The sequence below is a fragment of the Chrysemys picta genome, chromosome 5 (assembly GCF_011386835.1).
Source record: "Chrysemys picta bellii isolate R12L10 chromosome 5, ASM1138683v2, whole genome shotgun sequence".
NCBI classification, from domain to species: Eukaryota; Metazoa; Chordata; order Testudines; family Emydidae; genus Chrysemys; species Chrysemys picta.
Window position 1 is genome coordinate 124,546,537 of NC_088795.1, and position 20,654 is coordinate 124,567,190.

At 43.5% G+C, this 20,654-nt stretch overlaps 1 protein-coding gene across 1 annotated transcript in view; it reads left to right on the top strand.

Annotated features, from left to right (window-relative positions):
- POLN (DNA polymerase nu) overlaps positions 1-20,654 on the top strand; it is a 241,213-nt gene that overhangs the window by 23,902 nt on the left and 196,657 nt on the right. The window contains exons 4-6 of the mRNA XM_065598521.1: positions 3,165-3,229; positions 5,117-5,641; positions 7,532-7,728. Coding sequence (XP_065454593.1) covers positions 3,165-3,229; positions 5,117-5,641; positions 7,532-7,728 — 787 coding nt within the window. The remainder of the gene's footprint in view (positions 1-3,164; positions 3,230-5,116; positions 5,642-7,531; positions 7,729-20,654) is intronic.

Sequence of the window (20,654 nt, forward strand, 5' to 3'; positions counted from 1 at the left end):
GTTTTAAAAATAAGTTTACAATTTGTGCTCTGTTCTGGGAATTTCCTAGGTTTAAGCCTGTTCATTTGTATGATAGATGGAAAAAGAAGTCAATTCTCAAGAACAGGTAGACTCAAAATGGAGAGGAATCACAATTTTCTGTTTTAACTGTTTTTCCTGTAAGACACACACAATTCAACTTCTGAGATAAGCCTTTTAGAACCCCCTCTGTGGAGACTCTTTTAGACTGTATTTTATTGTAATACATGGAGAATTGAATGTGATTTTGCTAATCTCTTGGAAGTGCCTGTTGGAAAGTTTGTATGTCTTTCTATGCTCTAAAAAAGAACCAGGAGTACTTGTGGCACCTTAGAGACTAACAAATTTATTAGAGCATAAGCTTTCGTGGGCTACAGCCCACTTCTTCGGATGCAAGTACTCCTGTTCTTTTTGCGGATACAGACTAACACGGCTGCCACTCTGAAACCTTTTTATGCTCTATTTCAGCCAGAAATTATGGGCTTTATGAAGGAATTTACTGAGTGAAATTCTATGGCTTCTGGTATGAGAATAGATGATCACAATTGTCTTTCTTCTAGCCTTTAAAATCTGTGAAAGCAAAGATAGGTTTATATTGCCATCTAGTGACATTTTTTTCAGACTGCAGGAAAAGATATACAAAACAGAACTAAGGTTAGTTGGATATTAAGATACAGGTGAGATCCACTGAACAGTGCATGGTGAGGAAGGTGTAAGTGGGCAAAACTAGAGATTCCCTTGGAATAAAATCTAGAACTTTAATGGATTATTTTTTTTTTAAATTGCATTAGATGAGGTCCTTAGCAGAATTAAAGTTTTATGTTTTTTTCTCATTTAATATTGTCCACTGATCTTCATCCTATAATGCAACAATGTAGCATAATTTATTTAATATTTATTAGCTTTATGTTTTTAGTGTCTGGCCTTACTGAAGGAAAGGTCCCACTTACTACAATAAGAGGTTTACCTGAATAAATACTTCAGAATTTGGCCAACTTTTTGCTTCTTAATAAATAATAAAACTTACCTATTGGTTGCCTGTTTCATTGTAATAGCAGTTTGATATCCAAGATCTAAATAAATATAATTTGCTTTATAAATACACATACTCTGTGTATATATTATGGTGGAGCTGTAGTGATACTATAGTTAAGGTTATGGCAACGTTTATATTTTGACAAAACTGTTAAATGGTTATTTTTTCAGGAATGTAAAAATGTATGTGTGGAGAGGGGAAACACCATACATAACACAATACACCTACATATATCTAAAGCAGGAGTATTTTCAATTCATTTTGCACTCACCCCACCTCATGCCGGGGTTGTGCATCTCCCCCACACGCTCCTCCCATGCCAGAGGTTGTGTTTGTCTCCAAAGTAAATTTAGTCTCCCACTGGATTGGAAGGGATGGGCAGATGGCTGGTGCCCTCCCCCACATGGAGTAGGCTTTGGGGAAGTAAAGTGCTAAGAGGGAGGAAGGAATAAAACCTCTCATTCTCCTCTCCCTCTGGCTCCCCCTGCTATTTCTTTTCTTTCTGTCTAGGAGATAAATCTTACAGAATATCAACATTTTAAACTCCATTGGGATATGGGCAGAGCTGAGATGGAGGTTGGAGATAGTGTTAGGATGGAAGGTCAGTTACTGAGCTAGTTAAAGCAGATAAGTGAACTAAGCAGATGCAAGGGGGCTCTGTGTGTCCTTCATTTCTACTTTCCTGTTTGCTGATTCTCTCCCCCCCCCCCCCCGCCCCCAAATCAATAGAGTTCTGCTCAGAACTTTCCTTGAAATTTTGGAATCGATCAAATACGGTTCTCCAAAGTTATTGGGTTACTTATGGACAAACTGAGAAATTCTATCGAGTTGAGTATAGGGCCTCGTTCACTCTGCCAATAATTTTTTTGAAACAATTTAATTCAGCAAACTGGAAAAAAAAATTCCATCATGTGGAATGGTGCTAATCCCCACATGGGTCATTAGCAGGGTGGGGATATTTAAATACACGGCACAGACCTTTATCACTTGAGCTAACTAAGTAGTTGGTAATGGTAGTAAGTTGTTATCCTCTGGACCAGCAACTTAAAGGGGCTGGCATGTGCACTTTGCCAGTAGGTTTCATGTCTATTTACTAGACAGCAGAAGAATGCTGAGACTCTGGAATACCAGTTTCAATTCCAGGTTCTGGAGGGAGAGGTTCTCTAGAAGTTATATACACTTCTGTCCCTGTTCATCCTTTAGGCTTGTCCCTGTCCCCCTTCTGCTCCTGTTCTGTTGGCGTCTATCCTTGTTCTCCTTGCTTCCTATCAACTACCTTGGCTCCTGTCCTTGTTTCCCCTCTGTTCTAACCTCTCCTAGCCTACCCCTGCTTCTCATCCCTTTGCATTTGATGCAGATTGTTCTTGTTCCTCCATCTGTCTTGAGCTCTGGTAAGCAGGTGTTGAGAGCAGAGGAAAGAGAATTTCCTTGCTCTCAGTTCTGGTGCCTAGCACCAAAGTGCACCGCCTGCTGCCAGAAGGATCAGTTGTAAATAAAATCCTGCTCAGTCCTAGGATAAGTTTTTCTGGGATAAGGCATGCTCAGGCACTTTGTGGGGATGAAGCATGCGCAGTCTGGTTGACACACAGGATTTGTGTGCACGAATGGAGCCTCTTGATGAAGGAGGACTCTTTGGAGAATAAAGCTGCCAGCCTCTATGGGTTAGAATTGTATGTGAATTGTGATTTTTCAGATGCTTATAACTTGCCCAAATGTGAGTGGATTTTTCACATGAATGGGAAAATGCACATCCTTAACACCAGAGACTGACCTCTACCAAATGTCAAGCCCTTGCAACAGCGCATGGAGGTATTAATGCATCTCAGTGAAGTTGTGCAGGTTTTTTTCAACATGGGAAAAATGTATTTTCCCCTATAATTATCCTAGGAAACAGCTGAATCATTTTAACACAATCTTAAAAAAAAACATCAGCCTGAAGCATACACATGGCAGGGAAAATTTCAGTGCAAATGCTTTAAGTTTGGTGAAGTTAAAAGCAACTGAAAATAGGGTCTTATAAAGGAAAGTTTTTGGAGATCTTAGCCATAGGCATTGCTGCCACCTCTGGCTATAGTATACAAATGCCTTTTTTATTTTTTATTCTTTTAAGGTAATAATGAGAAGATGAATGAGTATAAATTCACGGAAAAGAAAATCACTTTGGAAAATGAAGAGGCAAGTATATTGTAAAAGTAAAAAATAAGGGAAAAGTTTTAAAAATGTACTTTTTATGTTGTTAAATTTTATTTTCCACCATAAATTTTATTAACATAAACTGTGTGTATATTATCAATCACCCATTTGGACAATATGCATTCTTCCTCTAGCTTTCTGTCTTACCTCTGTCATCCAGTTAGCCGGAGGAGTCTTGGCTCCAGTTCTGCCTCCTTTGTCAGCTCACTCTAATGACTCCCAAGTTGTCTCTAGCTGTTTCTCCAGGAAGAAGCTGGTATTACTTTTGAGGTGCCATTTATTTCCACCACTAGTGTAATATGGGGACTATGTTTACCTTGCTTCTCTGTGGCTCTTGGGGACATAGCTGTAGTCAGCCATAGGAGATGAGTGGAAAAGGTATATTATGCATGTGGAGTCAGCCCCATCCCACCCCCAAAATAAACACACTCAAAGGAGTATATTCTAACTAGCAGAAGGAGGACTATAGTGAGCAGAGGAGGAAAGGAGACATGCCCAAATTTCTGCTTCCTGTATCCAGCAGGAACACTTTTTTACCCTAGGAGCCATAGCCTGGAACAGTCAGGATTACAGTATTGCCAGCCCCAAGTGTTCAGAATTCACGAGTCAAACCTCCTTTCTTTCCTCCCAAAATGACATTTTGAAAACATAAATTAATCATTTTGTCTGTTGGTCTGCCTTTGAGCCTTTTCAGGAGAACTGTCACCCACAGTTTTATGTGTAATACTTTCAGTGTCATAATTCAATTTTACATGCACACAAAGTGAACACAAAAAATGTAGGACTCTCTGCTTGCTATTTGGCAGTAGAATGCACTCCACTGTATCAGCTGATTGAATGTTTGGGTGTCATGCTAAGACTATTCCCTCTCTTTCAGCCTTAGTGGTGTCCTATTGGGAACAGGGGTGCTGGAACAATTTTTATAGTGGGAGTACTGAGAGCTATTGAACCAAACTGTAAACCCTTTATATAATGGAAACCACTTTAAGGCGGGGGCACAGCAGAATCCCTAGTTCCAGCACATATGATTGGGAATGGTGGTTGGGGCAAACTCTTTATAGTGCCCCCCACTCCATTCACTTCAGATTCATTCAGTTTGTCTTCTTCCCTAACCAGATACTATCAGTCAGAACCATTAGCTACATTGATGGCAGATAAGCCACATACAAGAAGACAGATTTTTCTGTTAATTGTGTTTGGTTATCAACTTGTTCGCAGAGTGTGTAGTCTCAGGCCAGAGAATTGGTTTCATAACTTTGAAGTTAGGGAGCCGAGGAATAAGCTGAGGAAGGAGAAATTAAAGTCACATTTTTGGTACCCTGCTTGATAAATGAGGCAAAAGAGTGAATAGGCATGGAAAATAAAGTTCCATTTGGCCTCTGAAGACTGCCTTTTCAGGTCATGGATGAAGCACTTTAATATGGATGATAGAGAAGCTTGTACAGCAGCTGCTAATACCAGTTTTGCAGTCAGTAGGCTGTTAACTTTGCACTTTCCATGAGCCCTGTAATTCACTTAAATATGACCCCAACAGCAACAATTGAAAAATAATAGTAATTTTTTATTACAAATAATATAAAGGTGCAGGGTGATTTTTTTTAAAGGGATGCATATTTAGTCTTTATAGTGTTTTCTCTTTGTTATATAGTCTTGTTAAATTGAATATACTATCTTAAATCTGCCTGATGCATTGTATGAGTTCTATTATTTTAAAATGAAAGTAAGACAATATCAACATTTTTGTGTTTTTTCTGCATAAATCATTTTGAAAAGCTTTTCAGGAAATGTTAAATTGATATTTGTTTAATTTTCTGACCTATAATAAAAAGGTGAATAATTTATCCACTAAAAAATGTCTGGTTCTTCCAGGAGATGCATGATTCTATAGCTGCATCATTAAATATGAATACCAGCACTGCAAAAAATAATAGTCAGTTAGCCAGTACAGAACTTATGGACAAAATGTTCTGTAATCAAAACACCAAAATAGTGAGCTCAGTATTGCTCACTTCTAATATGAGCACTTTTATAAATTACCAGGATGTAGACCTAACAAAATGGGACAATAAAGAGAGAAACTCGTCAGTACAAAGAAAGAAAAATAGGGATAGTGAAAATAATAACATCACCAGTCTTAAAAGGAAGCAGGATATATCTACTTATTGTTCATACAAGATGGAACGGTGGTTACCAGTGAAGAAAGATGTTAATTCACATAAAACAAAGTATGATTGGGCTTCTGAACAAGCAGAATCACCTGAAAAAACGTTTTGTGACATCAGAAATTTGGGATATGAGGAAAAAAGCCAGTTAATCACAACTATAAAAGAGGCAGTAGCTCTGGTGGTTACTATGGTATTTCAAGATGGTTCTTCACAGCTGAGCTCGGATCAGGTTAGTGAATAATAATTTGTTTTGTTTTATGAATTTAAGAAAATGTTCATACTGGAGCTGTGAAAAATCTGTTGGAACCAGGATGTTTTCAAGTATCCTTAAGGGACATGGTTGATTCCCAAATGACCACTCACAACGGTTAAGAGTTTTTTGTCTTCAACTACTGATACAATAGCTCTTAATAGCCGCCCCCCTTTGCTGGCTTTTCTCTCACAGATCAGTTGTTTAGGTATGGGTATACCTGCACCTGCCTCCTCCTCCGGAGGAAGGCTGCTACGACCAACATGCACTTGATGAATACTTGGGGGGCTGTTGACAGATCGAATGGGAGGACCGTAAACTGATAGTGTTTGTGGTTGAGCGCAAACCAGAGAAAACATCTGTGCGCAGGTCGAATGGCTATATGAAAGTATGCGTCTTTCATGTTGAGTGCGGCATACCAGTCTCCCGGATCCAGGGAAGGGATAATAGTGCTCAGGGAGATCATGCGGAACTTCAACTTCACCATGAACTGGTTGAGTCCTCGCAGGTCTAAAAGGGGTCTGAGACCCCCTTTTGCCTTGGAGATTAGGAAATAACGGGAGTAGAAGCCCTTTCCCCTTAGTTCCTGAAGAACCTCCTCTACTGCCCCTATGGCAAGAAGTGATTGCACCTCCTGGATAAGGAGTTGCTCATGGGAGGGGTCCCTGAAAAAGATTGGGGAGGGGGAGGAGGGGAGGAGCAGAATTGGAGAGAATATCCCACTTCTACCATGTGGTTGGGACCATTGGGTAATTCACATCTTCAATCTTTTTATCATGAAAGTTAAACTTACAAATGTAGAATTATGTACAGAAAAATAACTGCATTCAAAAATAAAACAATGTAAAACTTTAGAGCCTACATGTCCACTCAGTCCTGCTTCAACCAATCGCTTAGACAAACAAGTTTGATTACATTTGCCAGAGATAATCGTGCCCGCTTCTTGTTTACAATGTCACCTGAAAGTGAGAAGAAGCGTTCGCATGGCACTGTTGTAACCAGCTTCACAAGATATTTACGTGCCAGATGTGCTAAAGATTCATATGTCTCTTCATGCTTCAACCACCATTCCTGAGGATATGCATCCATACTGATGATGAGTTCTGCTCGATAACAATCCAAAGCGGACTGGACCAATGCATGTTCATTTTTGTCATCTGAGTCAGATGCCACCAACAGAGGGTTGTTTTTTTTTATAATTCCAGCTACAACAGTGCCATGCGAATGCCTGTTCTCACTTTCAGGTGACAATGTAAATAAGAAGCGGGCAGCATTATTTCCTGTAAGTGTAAACAGACTTGTTTGTCTTAGTGATTGGCTGAACAAGAAGTAGGACTGAGTGGACTTGTAGACTCTAAAGTTTTACATTGTTTTGTTTTTGTTATGTAAAAAAAAATCTACGTATGTAAGTTGCATTTTCACTATAAAGAGATTGCACTACAGTAATTGTATTAGGTAAATTGAAAAATACAATTTATCTTTTTTTACAGTGCAAATATTTGTAATAAAAATAATATAAAGCCCTGTACACTTTGTACACTTTGTATTGTGTGCTGTAATTGAAATCAATATATTTGAAAATGTAGAAAAATATCCAAAAATATTTATAATATAAATTATTATTCTATTATTAACAGTGCAATTAAAACTACGATTAATCGCAACTAATTTTTAATCTAGTTAATTTGTTTTGCATTAATAGCTTGAGTTAATTGTCATTAATTGACGGCCCTAAAATATGTTTGCTTTTTAAATAAATGTAATGTACGTAACACACTGCATCTAGGGAAATGTGGAAATTTCTATATAGAATTGCATAAAGCTGCTCAGTAGAAAAATATTACTCATCTTAATCAATTGTACTTATAGGGCCTAGTCTCATCAGTAAGAGGAATTGTTGTGTTAATAAAGAAACAGACAGACCAACTTTGTCCTTCCAAAGGCTCTTCAATTGTTAATCCAATTGTTTGGGATGCCTGTACCAGAAATGATAAGTGTATTTATTTAAAAATAGAGCACTCTTCTGTTTGGGAGCAACAGGAACAGACTCATAAGAAGTACATCAGGTGAGGGAACATACAGTAATCTCTTTGTTCTGTATGTGTGTAAATAGCAATGATGTTGATTGTCACTGTTGTCTAATACTACAACAAATGTGTAAGTAATTCTTCTTTGAGTGCTTATTTGCATATGTTCCATTTCTGGTGGTGTGCATATGCCCCATGTGTAGGGTGACTATATTTCCCAAAGGGAAAACGGGACACTGCGTGGGGCTGCTCGCCCAAGCCATACCCTCTCTCCCCCTGCACGTGGGGCTGTCCGTTCCGTGCCCTCTTCCCCCACTGCACGTGGGGCTGGCCTGTGCCTTGCCTCCCCTCCCCCCAAGCACAGGACTGACCCGAGTTGCTGGCCCTAGCCCTGCGTCTGCCACGCACAGGGCTCTCATCTGAGCCCTGCCTGCTCCCCATGTGGGGCTGGTGTCACTCTTCGCCCGATCCCTGCTGCCTCCCGCAAGGCTGGCATCACTGTTTGCCCGAACCCTGCCTGCCCCCTCCCCCCCTGCTGGTGTCGCTGCTCGCCAGAGCCCTATTCACTCCCCCCGAAACACACACACATTCCTCTCTGCCCCTCTAGGGGTGCACGCCGAACTTTTGCCAAAAAAGTCAGGACGGCTGGGACAGGGCTTAAAAAAGGGACTGTCCTGGCCAAAACAGGGCATATGGTCACCCTACCCATGTGCTAGAGATCCAAATGCTTTAGCCAGCAATGTTGTTTGGTTGCATCTGCTTCCCTGGTGACCTCGAAGGTATAAACGGGGTGGGGGGAGGCAAAGTGTCCAACTGGCCCTCCGTTCCTTTCAGCTGCTCCTGGATGTGAGACTGACCCAGACAGCAATGTCCACTCTTTTTCCGGTTGCATATTTTATTCTGACTTTGTAAATAGTTAATTATTTAGAGTAGATATTTAGTATAGTGATCAGTGTAATGTTTTAGTAGGTTTCAGCTTTCTCTAGGTTAATTTTTTACCCTGTATGGGAGGTGGGGATGGGTGAGTCTGGCATGATGTTGGGACAGAAAAAGCCAGGCTTTAAAGTGAGGGATATATAAAAGAAAAGTTGAAGAACTGTAAAATCCTTACAACGAGGACAACTAAATCTAGAGACATCGGAATGAAGTTGTTCCTTTTAGAGAAAGCTATAAAGCTGGTCTCTGAACCAGATGGGAGACAGGAACCCTCTAGTCTGGGATTGTCCTCAGGGAAAAGTTTCCTGTAACTGCCTTTATGTCTGGGGCCCTGCCTGCTCCTGCCTCTGTGGCTGTGAGCAGGGATAGGCATCACACCTTTCAGGAGCACAGAGGAAGATCTCTCAAGACTTCCTTAAAAGAAAGAGGATTGGTTCACTTCTTTGTCTCCAGGAAGAAGAGAGCTCTGAAAGCAGCCCCTCCCTTCTCTTTCCAGCAGGAGGCAGCCTGGAAAGGCTTCACTGGTGTCCATGTTATTGGACAATTGGTTGGTGAGAGGATCATCTCCAGAGCAGGTGATCAGCAGTGTTCAGTACATCATACATCTGTTGTCCAGACTGGGACTGAGAGGGAACATGGAAGTCTCACTTAATTCCAACACACAAGATAGTTTATTGGGACTCTAATCGATTCCATGATGGCTTGAGTGTACCTACTGCAGAGCAGATTCAACAATAGGTCAGAGTTGATAAATGAACTGCAAAACAAATTATGTACTACTTCAAGGACATGTCTCTGGTTTTAAGGTCACATGGCTTCACGTACTCTGGTGACCCCAATTATAGATTTTTTTCTTTTCTTTCATAGATTTATAGATTCCAAGACTAGAAGGGACCATTGTGACAGTCTAGTTTGACTATCTGTATAACACAGGCCTTCTAGTACATATCTTTTAGAAAAACGTCTGATCTCGATTTAAAATTTCCAGTGACATTACAACCCTTGGTAAATTGTTCTAGTGATTAATTATTCTCACTGTTTAAAAAAATTACACTTTATTTGTAGTCTGAATTTTTGCCTATGTTCAACTTCCAGTCATTGTATCATGTTGTTCCTTTTTCTGCTGGATTGAAGAGCTCATTATCAAACATTTCTTCCCTGTGTAGGTACTTATAAACTGTAATCAAGTCACCTCTTAACCTTATCTTTTGCTCAGCTAAATACATTGAGCACCTTGAATCTGTCACTGTAGGGTATGTCTACCAATTCTTTAATCATGCTTGTGGCTCTCCTCTAGACTTGTTCCAGTTTAGTAACATCCTTCTTGAATTGTGGACACTAGAACTGGACACAGTATTCTTGCAGAGCCAAATACAAAGGTTAAAATAACCACTCTGCTCCTATTCGAGATTCCAAGGATAGCACTATCCCATTTGGGCAGTGTCATTCTGGGAGCTCATGTTCAGCTGTTGATACACCAGACTGTCTCTCTGTTGTCGTAAGGGGTGATAATGGATGGCTTATCACCCTGATGGTCACAATATAGATATGAGGGTACACATACCTCAAGAAGTTTTGAACTCCTTCAACTGGTGGAAAGATCCATATCAGGTCTGCAAGGGATGTCTGTTCTCCTCAGAATTTCCCACAAAGTCATTAGTGACTGATGTGTCATTGCTGAAGTGTGCAGTACAGGGTCAATGGTCTCAAAGAGATGCTTGGGTTCATATCAGTGTCCTGGAGCTCAGAGCAATATGGCTTGCCTGCATGGCCTTTCTACCTCATATCAAATATCAGAGTGTACAGATGAGACTCAACAATACCACCACAATGTTTTATGTAAACATACGTGGGAACCATATCGGCAATCTTGTGCAGGGAAGCAATCGTTCTGTGGAATTGATGTATCCTGCACAACATAATACTAACTGTAGATCACCTTCCAGGACAATACAACATGCTGGCAGATAATCTAAGCAGACATATTTCTTCAAATCATAAATGGTCCTTAAAGGATTTGGCCATCAAGCCCATTTTCAATCAGTAGGTTGCACCCTGCATAGATTGTTTGCAGCTGACCAGAGCAAGAAATGCAAAGTATTTTGTTCCAAGGGAGGACAGAGTCTGAATTCTCAAGAAGATGCCTTTCTAATCCCCTGGAATCAGGCCATGTTGTATGTTTATCACCCAGTTCCTCTGACCCTATGTGTATTAAGGAAGGTCAGACCAGACAAGGCCTCAGTCATCCTAATAGCCCTAGACTGGCTCAGGCAATACTGGTTCAAAGAAATCAGAAATCTCTCTGACACCTCCACCTCTGTTGATTCAGAGCAGAAAGCAGTCTCCGAGGACTGCAAAATGAAAATGTTTTTCATCCATTCAGTTAATTCTTCCCCATGAGATACATCAGTCCTTCATATCGAGTATCTATTTGTTGGTTTGTTGCTAAGCTCATTACGTGTTTGTTTGGCTGCTATCTCTGCACATCATCCACCAATTTACGACCATCTCATCCTTCAGTTAAAAAGTTTGTGAAAAATTTGTCTTCTGAGAGTTTTTCCTTCAATAAGATAACATATTTTACTTTACTTACTTTTATCTTAGAATCTTAATGTGGTACTTATCTACTTGGTGGGGCCTCCATTTGAGCTATTAGCCTTGTGCTCATTACTCCTTTTTTCTATGAAGATGCCATTTTTTGTTGCAGTTATATCGGTAGGGCAGGGATTGGCAACTTTTGGCACGTGGCCTGCCAGGGTGCTTACACTGGCGGGCCGGGATGGTTTGTTTACCTGCCGCGTCCGCAGGTTCGACCGATCGCGGCTCCAACTGGCCGCAGTTTGCCGCTCCAGGCCAATAGGGGTGGCGGGAAGCGGCGGCCAGCATATTCCTCAGCCTGCGCTGTTTCCTGCAGCCCTATTGGCCTGGAGCAGTGAACCGTGGCCAGTAGGAGCCGTGATCAGCCGAACCTGCGGACGCGGCAGGTAAACAAACCGGCCCAGCCCGCCAGGGTGCTTACCCTGGTGGGTCACGTGCCAAAGGTTGCCGATCCCTGTGGTAGGGCCTTATCAGTTTTATGGCTGTGAAAAACATGTCACAGACCGTGAAATCACATTTTTCGGGGAAAGGGTTATCCCCCCTGTGTTCCTGGGAGCACCCCAGTCAAGGGCTCCTAATTGCTAGTCCCGGCTTGGATGGCGAGACATAGGCAGCACAGAAGTGAGGGTGGCTATCCCGTGACCCTCCTACAACAGCTTTGCAATCCCCCCACGATCATCTTTTTTGGATCATGACCTCCATGTTTACAACACCGTGAAATTTCAGATGTAAACATCTGAAATCGTGACACTGAACAATTTTAAAATCCTCGGGCCTTGAAATTGGCCAAAATGGACTGTGAATTTGGTAGGGCCCTATACATCAGCATGCAGGGTCTGGGAATTGCAAGCTCTGATGATGGAAACCCCCATATATGATTTTTCAGTGTTAAAGTTACACTCTGGTCAAAACCTAAATTTCTTCCCAAGGTAATCTCTGACACATTTAAATCAGTCCATTCACTTACCTGTTTTTTCCCAAAGCCTCATTCAACTAAGTGTGAGGCTGTGTTACATTCTCTGATGTTTTCCAAACTTTGTCTTGTAGGATTGCCAACTTTCTAATTGCACAAAATCGAATACCCTGGCCCCGCCCCTACCCTGCCCCTTCTCCAAGGCCCCGCCGCCCGCTCCCTCTATTCCCCCCTCCATCATTTACTTTCCCCCACTCTCGCTCACTTGCTCATCTTCACTAGGCTGGGGCAGGGAATGGGGTGCAGGTGGGGGTGAGGGCTCCAGCTGAGGTTGCAGACTCTGAGGTGGGGCCGGGGATGAGGGGTTTCGGGGTAAAGGAGGGGTTGGGGTTGGGGGTGGGGCCAAGGGGTTCAGAGTGTGGGAGGGTGCTCTGGGCTGGGGCAGAGGGTTGGGGTGCGGGGGGGATGAAGGGTGTGGGCTCCAGGTGGTGCTGGTCTCAGATGGCCCCTGCATTTCTTGGGGACAGAGGAAGACCACACGGCTCCCAGGAAGTGGCAGCATGTGCTTCCGACGCCTAGGCGGAGGGGCGGCCAGATTGGCTCCATGCGCTGCCCCCGCCCGCAGGCACTGCTCCCACCCGCAGGTGCAGTCCCAAGCGCCGGCTCCACAGCTCCCATTGGCTGCAGCCACAGAGTTCTTGGCCAATGGGAGCTGTGGAGCTGGTGCTGTGGGCGGTGCCTGCACGCGGAGGCCCTCTGGCTGCCCCTCTGCCTAGGAGCTGGAGGGACATGCCGCCATTTCCTGGGAGCCATGCGGAGCTGCCAGCGTAGGCGCTGACTCCATGGGTGCTCCAGGGCTGGAGCACTCACGGGGAAAAATTAGTGGATGCTCTGCACCCACCGGCAGCCAAGCTCCCCCTCCTCCGCGTCCCACCTCCTCCTCCACCTCCTCCCCTGAGAGCGCTGCATCCCTGCTCCTCTGCCTATCTCGTAGCGCTTCCTGCCTTGCCGCCACCAAACAGCTGTTTGGCGGGAGGGGGAGGAGCGGGAACGTGGCGTGCACAGGGGAAGATGCGGGGAAGAGTCGGGGGGGGATTTGGGGAAGGAGTCAGAATAGGGCAGGGAGGTGGCGGAGTTGGGGTGGGGACTTTGGGGAAGGGGTTGGAATGGGGGCTGGGTGGGATGGAGTCGGGGCAGGGCCGGGGGCAAAGGGGAGTCGAGCACCCACCGGCGGGAGCAGAAGTCAGCATCTATGGCTGCCGGGCACAGAGCCTGCCTGCCCACCTGCAGCCAACCGGACTTTTAGCGGAGCTCCCAGGGTCCCTTTTCAACTGGGTGTTCCAGTGAAAAACCGGATGCCTGGCAACCCTGTCATTTTGTCTAGAACAAAACCATTCACAGAGTCCCCTAGGCTATTTATTTCTGTTGCTAAGAGATCCAAGAGTCAGGCAGTCTTGACTCAATCTCCAGTTGGGTATATCACTGCATAAAGTTATGAGGTGGCCAGTTAAGAACTCCCAAATCATGTTAGGTGACTTTCTCCTAGAGCAATGGTTCTCAAACTTATTTTGTTGTGCCCCCCTTCTTTGTGTCCAGGGTCATTTACACACACACCCCGCCCCCACACACAAGTACATATTCCACTGCCCAGCACTGAAGCAGAGCGGAGAACGGGCTGCAGCAGTGCAGAAGTAAGAGGGCAGTGTGAAAAGTGATGCTGATAAATATCACTTTTCATGGCAGGCTTAGTGCCCCATTGCCACTGTTACTTCTGTGCTGCTGCTTTCGACAGCCAGAGCCCTGCTGCTGCCTGCAGGTATGGGACTGGGGGAGTGTCGGGGGTGGGAAGAAGAGCCTGAGCCCAGGCTGCCTCCTGATGAAGGATTTGTGGGGGGCGGGGAAAGGAGAGCCCAAGCAGGAGGCAGTCCGGCAATCAGCCCTGGGCAGGAGGAGGTCTGACTGTCCCTTTTATCCCCTCCATCCCACCTCCCAGGTGTGTCCTAGCGGGATAACTGTAGCTGATATATGTAGGGCTACTACTTGTTGTAGTATATGTACTTTCACTAGCCAAAGCTGCTATACTTTAGTTCAGGAATCTCATTCAGATGCCCAGTTTGGGAAGGCTGTGTTGCATTTTCTATTTAATTAGACTTGCAGTACCCTGCTCCATCTATTACCTACTGCTTGGGAACACATGTAAACAAGCATTCAAAATGGAAAGTAAAGTTACTTTTAGTAACTGGAGTTCTTAGAGATGTGTTGTTTACATGTGTTGCATAACCCACTCTCTTTTTTCCCCACTACTGTTGAGACCAATAGCCTGGAGTGGATAGTGGTGCTGGGACTGAGGATAGTTGGTCACTTGGTCCCTTTTATATCACATAGGGAGAGGGCCTCGAGATCATCAGGGGAGCAGGTGTGACCAACAGACACTGCTGGCTAAAGCATTCCAATCTCCAGTGCATGGGGCACATGCATACAACTAGAAGTGGAACACAGGTAAACAACACATCTTGAATAGCTCTAGATATTAAAGGTAAGTAACTTTCCTTTCCAATTTTATTTTTCTTGCCTATGGATGTTGTACTTAATTTCTGGGAGATTTTTGGTGGGCGTTCTTAAAGAGAACATATGAACAGGATTACAGCACAGCTTTTTGAACTGTATTAATAATTTTTTTAAATTTTTGAATAGAGTGGATTTTTTTAAAATAGCATTTAAGGTTCCTGGGGATATTCCTTAGCAGCCAGTAGCAATTTTTATAATAGTATAGATAAAAAGTTCAGTCTAAATTATAAGATAGCGTTGTTTAAAGTATAAATCTCTCTTCGCTATTGCCACTTAATTTTAAAGACTGCATTTATTTCTTTTAAATATCCAATTTTTCTAATTTAATCAAATTCCATTGTTAATTTATTTAAAAAATCTAGTATAATATTATATATATCAGACTTTGGAAGACACAGGACTTAGAATTCTAAGGGGACCAGAAGGTAATGTTAGTCAAATTTTTAAAATTTATTAGAATTTAGCTAATTTACCCTAATGACTGGGAGGTCTGTTGTGAATTACTGAATTTTGTAAACGAGCAAAAAGTAAAAAACAAAACAACACAACAAAATCAGATTGTCAAAATTAATTATACTTTATAAAGTATAAGATCTGGGACTGGGACTTAGGTTCTGTCACAGTTCTTGAGTTAACTATATCAACAGGCAGGTTACTTTATTTGTTTGTCTCACTCTCTCCATCTATAAAATTGTAAATATAAAAGTGCTAATTGTTACTGTTCAGATTCTGCCAGTAATTTTAATGTAAATTATTATTGTTTAATACTTACACTGGGCATTGTGCTGTGCAATTCAGAAAAATAGAATAATCCCTTTCTTTAAAGAGCTTTCAAAAGTGAAGTTTTAGTAATATGAAATCCCAGCATCAGTTTTTCGTTCAGATTATAAATTGTGCAAGTCATCAATGTACTACTGTATACAATAGTTCACCTCTATAAAACAAGCATACCATTTTAATGTGGAATCATTAGCATTTAGACAAAACCTATATCTATTAGTCCACTGTTAGGGCTGGTCTACACTGGGTGTGTGGGGGGGTGATCGATCTAAGATACGCAACTTCAGCTGTGTGAATAGTGTAGCTGAAGTCGAAGCATCTTAGACTGAATTACCTGGGGTCCACACGGCGCGGGATCAATGGCCGCGGCTCCCCCGTCGACTGTGCTACCGCCACTCGCTCTGTTGGAGTTCCGGAGTCGACAGTGAGCGCGTTCGGGGATCGATATATCGTGTCTTAACGAGACGCGATATATCTATCTCGGATAAATCGATTGCTACCTGCCAATACGGCGGGTAGTGAAGACGTACCCTTATTTAAACCTTTGTTTACTATTAAACACAATCTTTTTTTGTCCATGAGAATTCCTTTTAGTGACATCCTAGTTTTGATTCATAGCAAAGTCTACATAAATCTCCCTGCTTTTTATAACTTAAATACAGCACAGGCAAACAAACTGTAAACAGTTTGAGAAGGATGAAAAGTAATGTGATATGCTTATGCTATTCCCAAGGAATCTTATAGCAACAAGCAGGTTATATTTAAATATCACTTTGTATAGTGTTAAAATGTTAACAATTTGTAGCTTTCAGTAACTGTTTAAATCATGATTTCACTAATCTGCCTGCATAAACTGCTGATTTAATTTATCGTAGCACCATTAGCATGGTTAAGTTTGTTATGGAGTTGCCATTTGTGGCTCCATAATAATGTTGTGTTGAGTTTTGCACTTAAAGTGGGATTTTTAACCCCTTTGTTGTATATGAAGAATACATCATATCCTTCCTAAAATTACACCCCTTTGAGTATAGAATTTTCTGAGAATTTATAAGTGAATCTGTTAATTAGTCTAGGAATGGTTAAGAAACGGGCCCTTAAAAAATTTAGCACCTGGTGTTGGATTTTATTTGGACTCAAATTCTCTTAGGCCTTGGCTACACTTACCCGCTAGTTCGACGGCTGGAAATCGAACTTCTGGGTTCGACTTATCGCGTCTAGTCTGGACGCGATAAGTCGAACCCGGAAGTGCTCGCCGTCGACTGCGGTACTCCAGCTCGGCGAGAGGAGTACCGCGGAGTCGACGGGGGAGCCTGCCTGCCAAGTGTGGACCAAGGTAAGTTCGAACTAAGGTACTTCGACTTCAGCTACGTTATTCACGTAGCTGAAGTTGCGTACCTTAGTTCGAATTAGGGGGGTAGTGTAGACCAAGCCTTAATAACAGAAAAATGCAGATGCTTCAAACCTCCAATATTTAAAACGCCTGACATTTTGTGTGTAGACCACATTGGATGATTTTTTTTTAGGATTAATAGTCATTTTTATTATTATTATTCATAACTGCAAGTTTCTTCTTCAAGGGAGGTTAAACACAATCAGGACACCCAGCATATATTAACTCTGCCCTGTAGTGACACCATGAGGAGGAAAAACACCTGTCTTTAAATATCAGTTTAAAGAAATCTGGGGCCACAAACACTAAAATGCCTTAATCATATGATCACTGTATGCTGCCACTACAGGACAAAGTTACATTGCTTTGGATGCCCTACTTGTATTTCCAAATCTTAACATGTTTGGATTTCTTTTGAGTTCAAGAATTTCCTTGATTCATACTGCTGGGTTGAGTGCTAATTACATCCTGTAATGTATTTACCTTTAAATTGCTGATATGTTCTATCAACCTGGACTCCATTTTAACATAATTTCTTTGTCTGGGAATATAAATAAATTATACACTATTTTTGGAATGCTTAAACATCTCTTCTGAGTTTTGCAAATTCAAGAGTCACTGAAATATTTTTCTTTGAGTGCTGTCTCTGTGGGTGCTCCACTCCAGGTGACAGTGCGTCCCGGCGCCGTTGATTGGAGATCTTCGGTAGCAGTGCCTGGTCAGGCCACGCATGTGCAGCTGCTGTCTTGCAGCATCGTTGGAGTCTGTTCAGCGTGCGCACGCCATGACCCCTCAGTTCCTTCTCTACCATCCCTGCCTGAAGATGGAGCTCGGGGCAGTGCTGTAGTTTCTTCCCCTATTGACAGAAAAATTCGATATGATTAACCCAGTTTTACCCTTCCCTTTAGATAGGTTAGTTAATAGTTTAAAAAACAAAACAAACAAACAACAAAAAAACCCTTTTCCCGTCATTTTTTCCCCAAGTTCTCTGCTCCCTGTGGAGTGAAAACCCTGGTCCTCTTGTTTTTTATTTCAACATGCCAGGCTCTCCTGGTTTTAAAAGATGTGGCTCCTGCAAAGAGGCCATGCCGCGCTCAAGCGGACATTCACTCTGTGTGAGATGTCTCGGAAAGATGCACATTCCAGCCAAGTGCACCCACTGTAACAACTTGAAGGCAAGGGCCCAGCGCAACCCAGATCTTCACCTGAAAATGATCCTTATGGAGAACTCTCTCCTACCTGCATCGGAGAAGGACGTACCTAAACCTTCTCCCAAGTGCTTTCCATCCCGGTCGGAACCGACCAAGGGCATGGCTCCACCCTCTCAGGAGAAACAGGAAGCGAGCCTCGACCTCCCCACACAGGGAACCGAATGAAAAGAAGTGGTCCCCTGTGAGGTCACTATCAGCAGTGCCAACGGCCCTGAGAATCAGCACCTACAACTCTCTTGGCACCTCTGGCACCGGACGCACCGCCCACAAGACGAAGGAGTTGAGACATCAAACTACCCATGTCTCCTCCTCGGCGCTGACATACCAACATCCTCATCAGAACCGGCACCAACCACACAGCCACCTCCGGTGCCAACGCAAACCTTGGTACTGCCACCACCACCGGCACTGACACACCATCCAGCCACCGGCAGATGGCACTACAATGGGACCACCAGCACCCACTAAAGCAAAATACAAGACACCTAAACCACATGCCATATCCAATGCAATGGCCACCATGGGACCCATGGGCAACTTATAAGGCCCAGTACGCTCGCACTTCCTCACCACCCAGGGCACAACTTCGGTCCCCATTGGTATCCCCTGTGCTGCCTACATCCATGGCCACAGAGGACCTACCGAGGAGCCCAAGAAAGAGGTTGTACCTGAGATGGTGTCACCAGAACACGACTCTTTCTCGTCTCCAAATGAAGCTGTCATGCCACCTCCACCCACTCTGGCTGATGACTTCAGACAGTTTCAGGAGGTGTTCAAAAGAATAGCAAACAGCCAGGACATTCCATTAGAGGAGGTTCAAGAGAAACAACACAAGCTCTTGAAAATTCTGCAACCCACTTCGGCATCAAAAATTGCGCTTCCTATAAATGATGCCATCCTAGAACCTGCTGAAAATATATGGCAGACCCCGGCTACCGCTCCACCAACATGCAAGAGGGCAAATCGCAAATATTATGTCCCAGACAAGGGCACGGACTTCTTATTTACCCACCCTCAACCTAATTCCCGGTGGTGGAAGCAGCAACCCACAGGGCAAAACAGCCTCAACACCGATCCACACCACAAGATAAGGACCACAAGCGCCTAGACCTCCTAGGCCGTAAGGTATATACATCATCCACACTACCATTCAGAATAGCCAACTACAGTGCCCTCCTTACCAAGTATGTTTGTGACAACTATGGCAAACTCTTTGACTATACCACAGATATACCAGAGGACAGAAGAGCCCAATTCAAATCGGTCCTGGTTGAGGGGCAGGTGGTCACCAGAATGACCCTACCAGCTTCCCTGGACATGGCCAATATGGCAGCCCGTACTACGACTACTGCAGTAGTCATGTGCAGAGTCTCATGGCTATCGTCATCCAGCATCCCGAAGGAGCTCCACTGCACTGAGGTTGTTCTCCAAAACCCTGGCAGTAGTCTCAGCTCACCTACACAAGCAAGGGATCATATTTTTCCCATACCTGGACGAATGCCTCATCATAGATCATTCATACAAGGAGACAGAAACAATCACAAGACTCGCCATCAACTTCTTCCAGAGACTAGGACTGCAAATAAATTTTCAAAAATCCACTTTGCTACCCGCACAACTAGAGTCCATCGGGGCCTATCTAGACTCAACTCAGGCCAAAGTCTCGCTACCTCACACCAGAGTCCTGACCATCAAACACCTCACAGACACTGTCGATCTGCCCAAGAATTGAGGCACTAACGTGCCTACAATTACTGGGTCACGTGGCCGCCTCCATGTTCGTGGTCAAATATGCCAGACTACATATGAGGTGCCTCCATAAGTATACAGACCCACCAAGCACACACTCAAAATGATGGTAACACCACCAACCGCGGTACTGATTGCATTACAATGGTGGACAAAAAGAGAACATCGGCATAGGTGTCCTCTTCCACCACAGACTTCCATCCATCATGATCACTACAGATGCCTCCCTACTGGGCTGGGTAGCACACCTAGACCACCACACGATACAAGGAAGGTGGTCAACGTTGGAATCACACCTACACACAAACCTTCTAGAACTCAGGGCAGTATGGAATGCCTGCCTTCACTTCCTGCCGCTCATAAGAAACAAATCAATCCGAATAATGACAGACAATATCGTATGCAGATTTTACATCAACAGATAAGGTGGGGCCCGATCGCGTTCCCTATGCATGGAAGCGATGAAACCATGGAACTGGTGCATCCAGCATCACATCAACATCTCCGCTTCATACCTACCGGGATGTCAGAATACTATGGCTGATACACAAAGCAGACTATTTTCACAGGACCATGAATGGGAACTGAAGTCGACAGTCGCACAACAAATATTCCATCTATGGGGATTCCCGTCTGTCGACCTATTTGCCACAACACAGAACCGCAAATGCCCTCTCTTTTGCTCCAGAGTGGGGCTTGGCCTGTGGGGATGCTTTCCTGATTCGGTGGAACAAGACACTTATATATGCATTCCCACTGATCCCACTAATACACAGGGTCCTACGCACGGTCAGGGACGACAAAGCCAACATTATCTTAA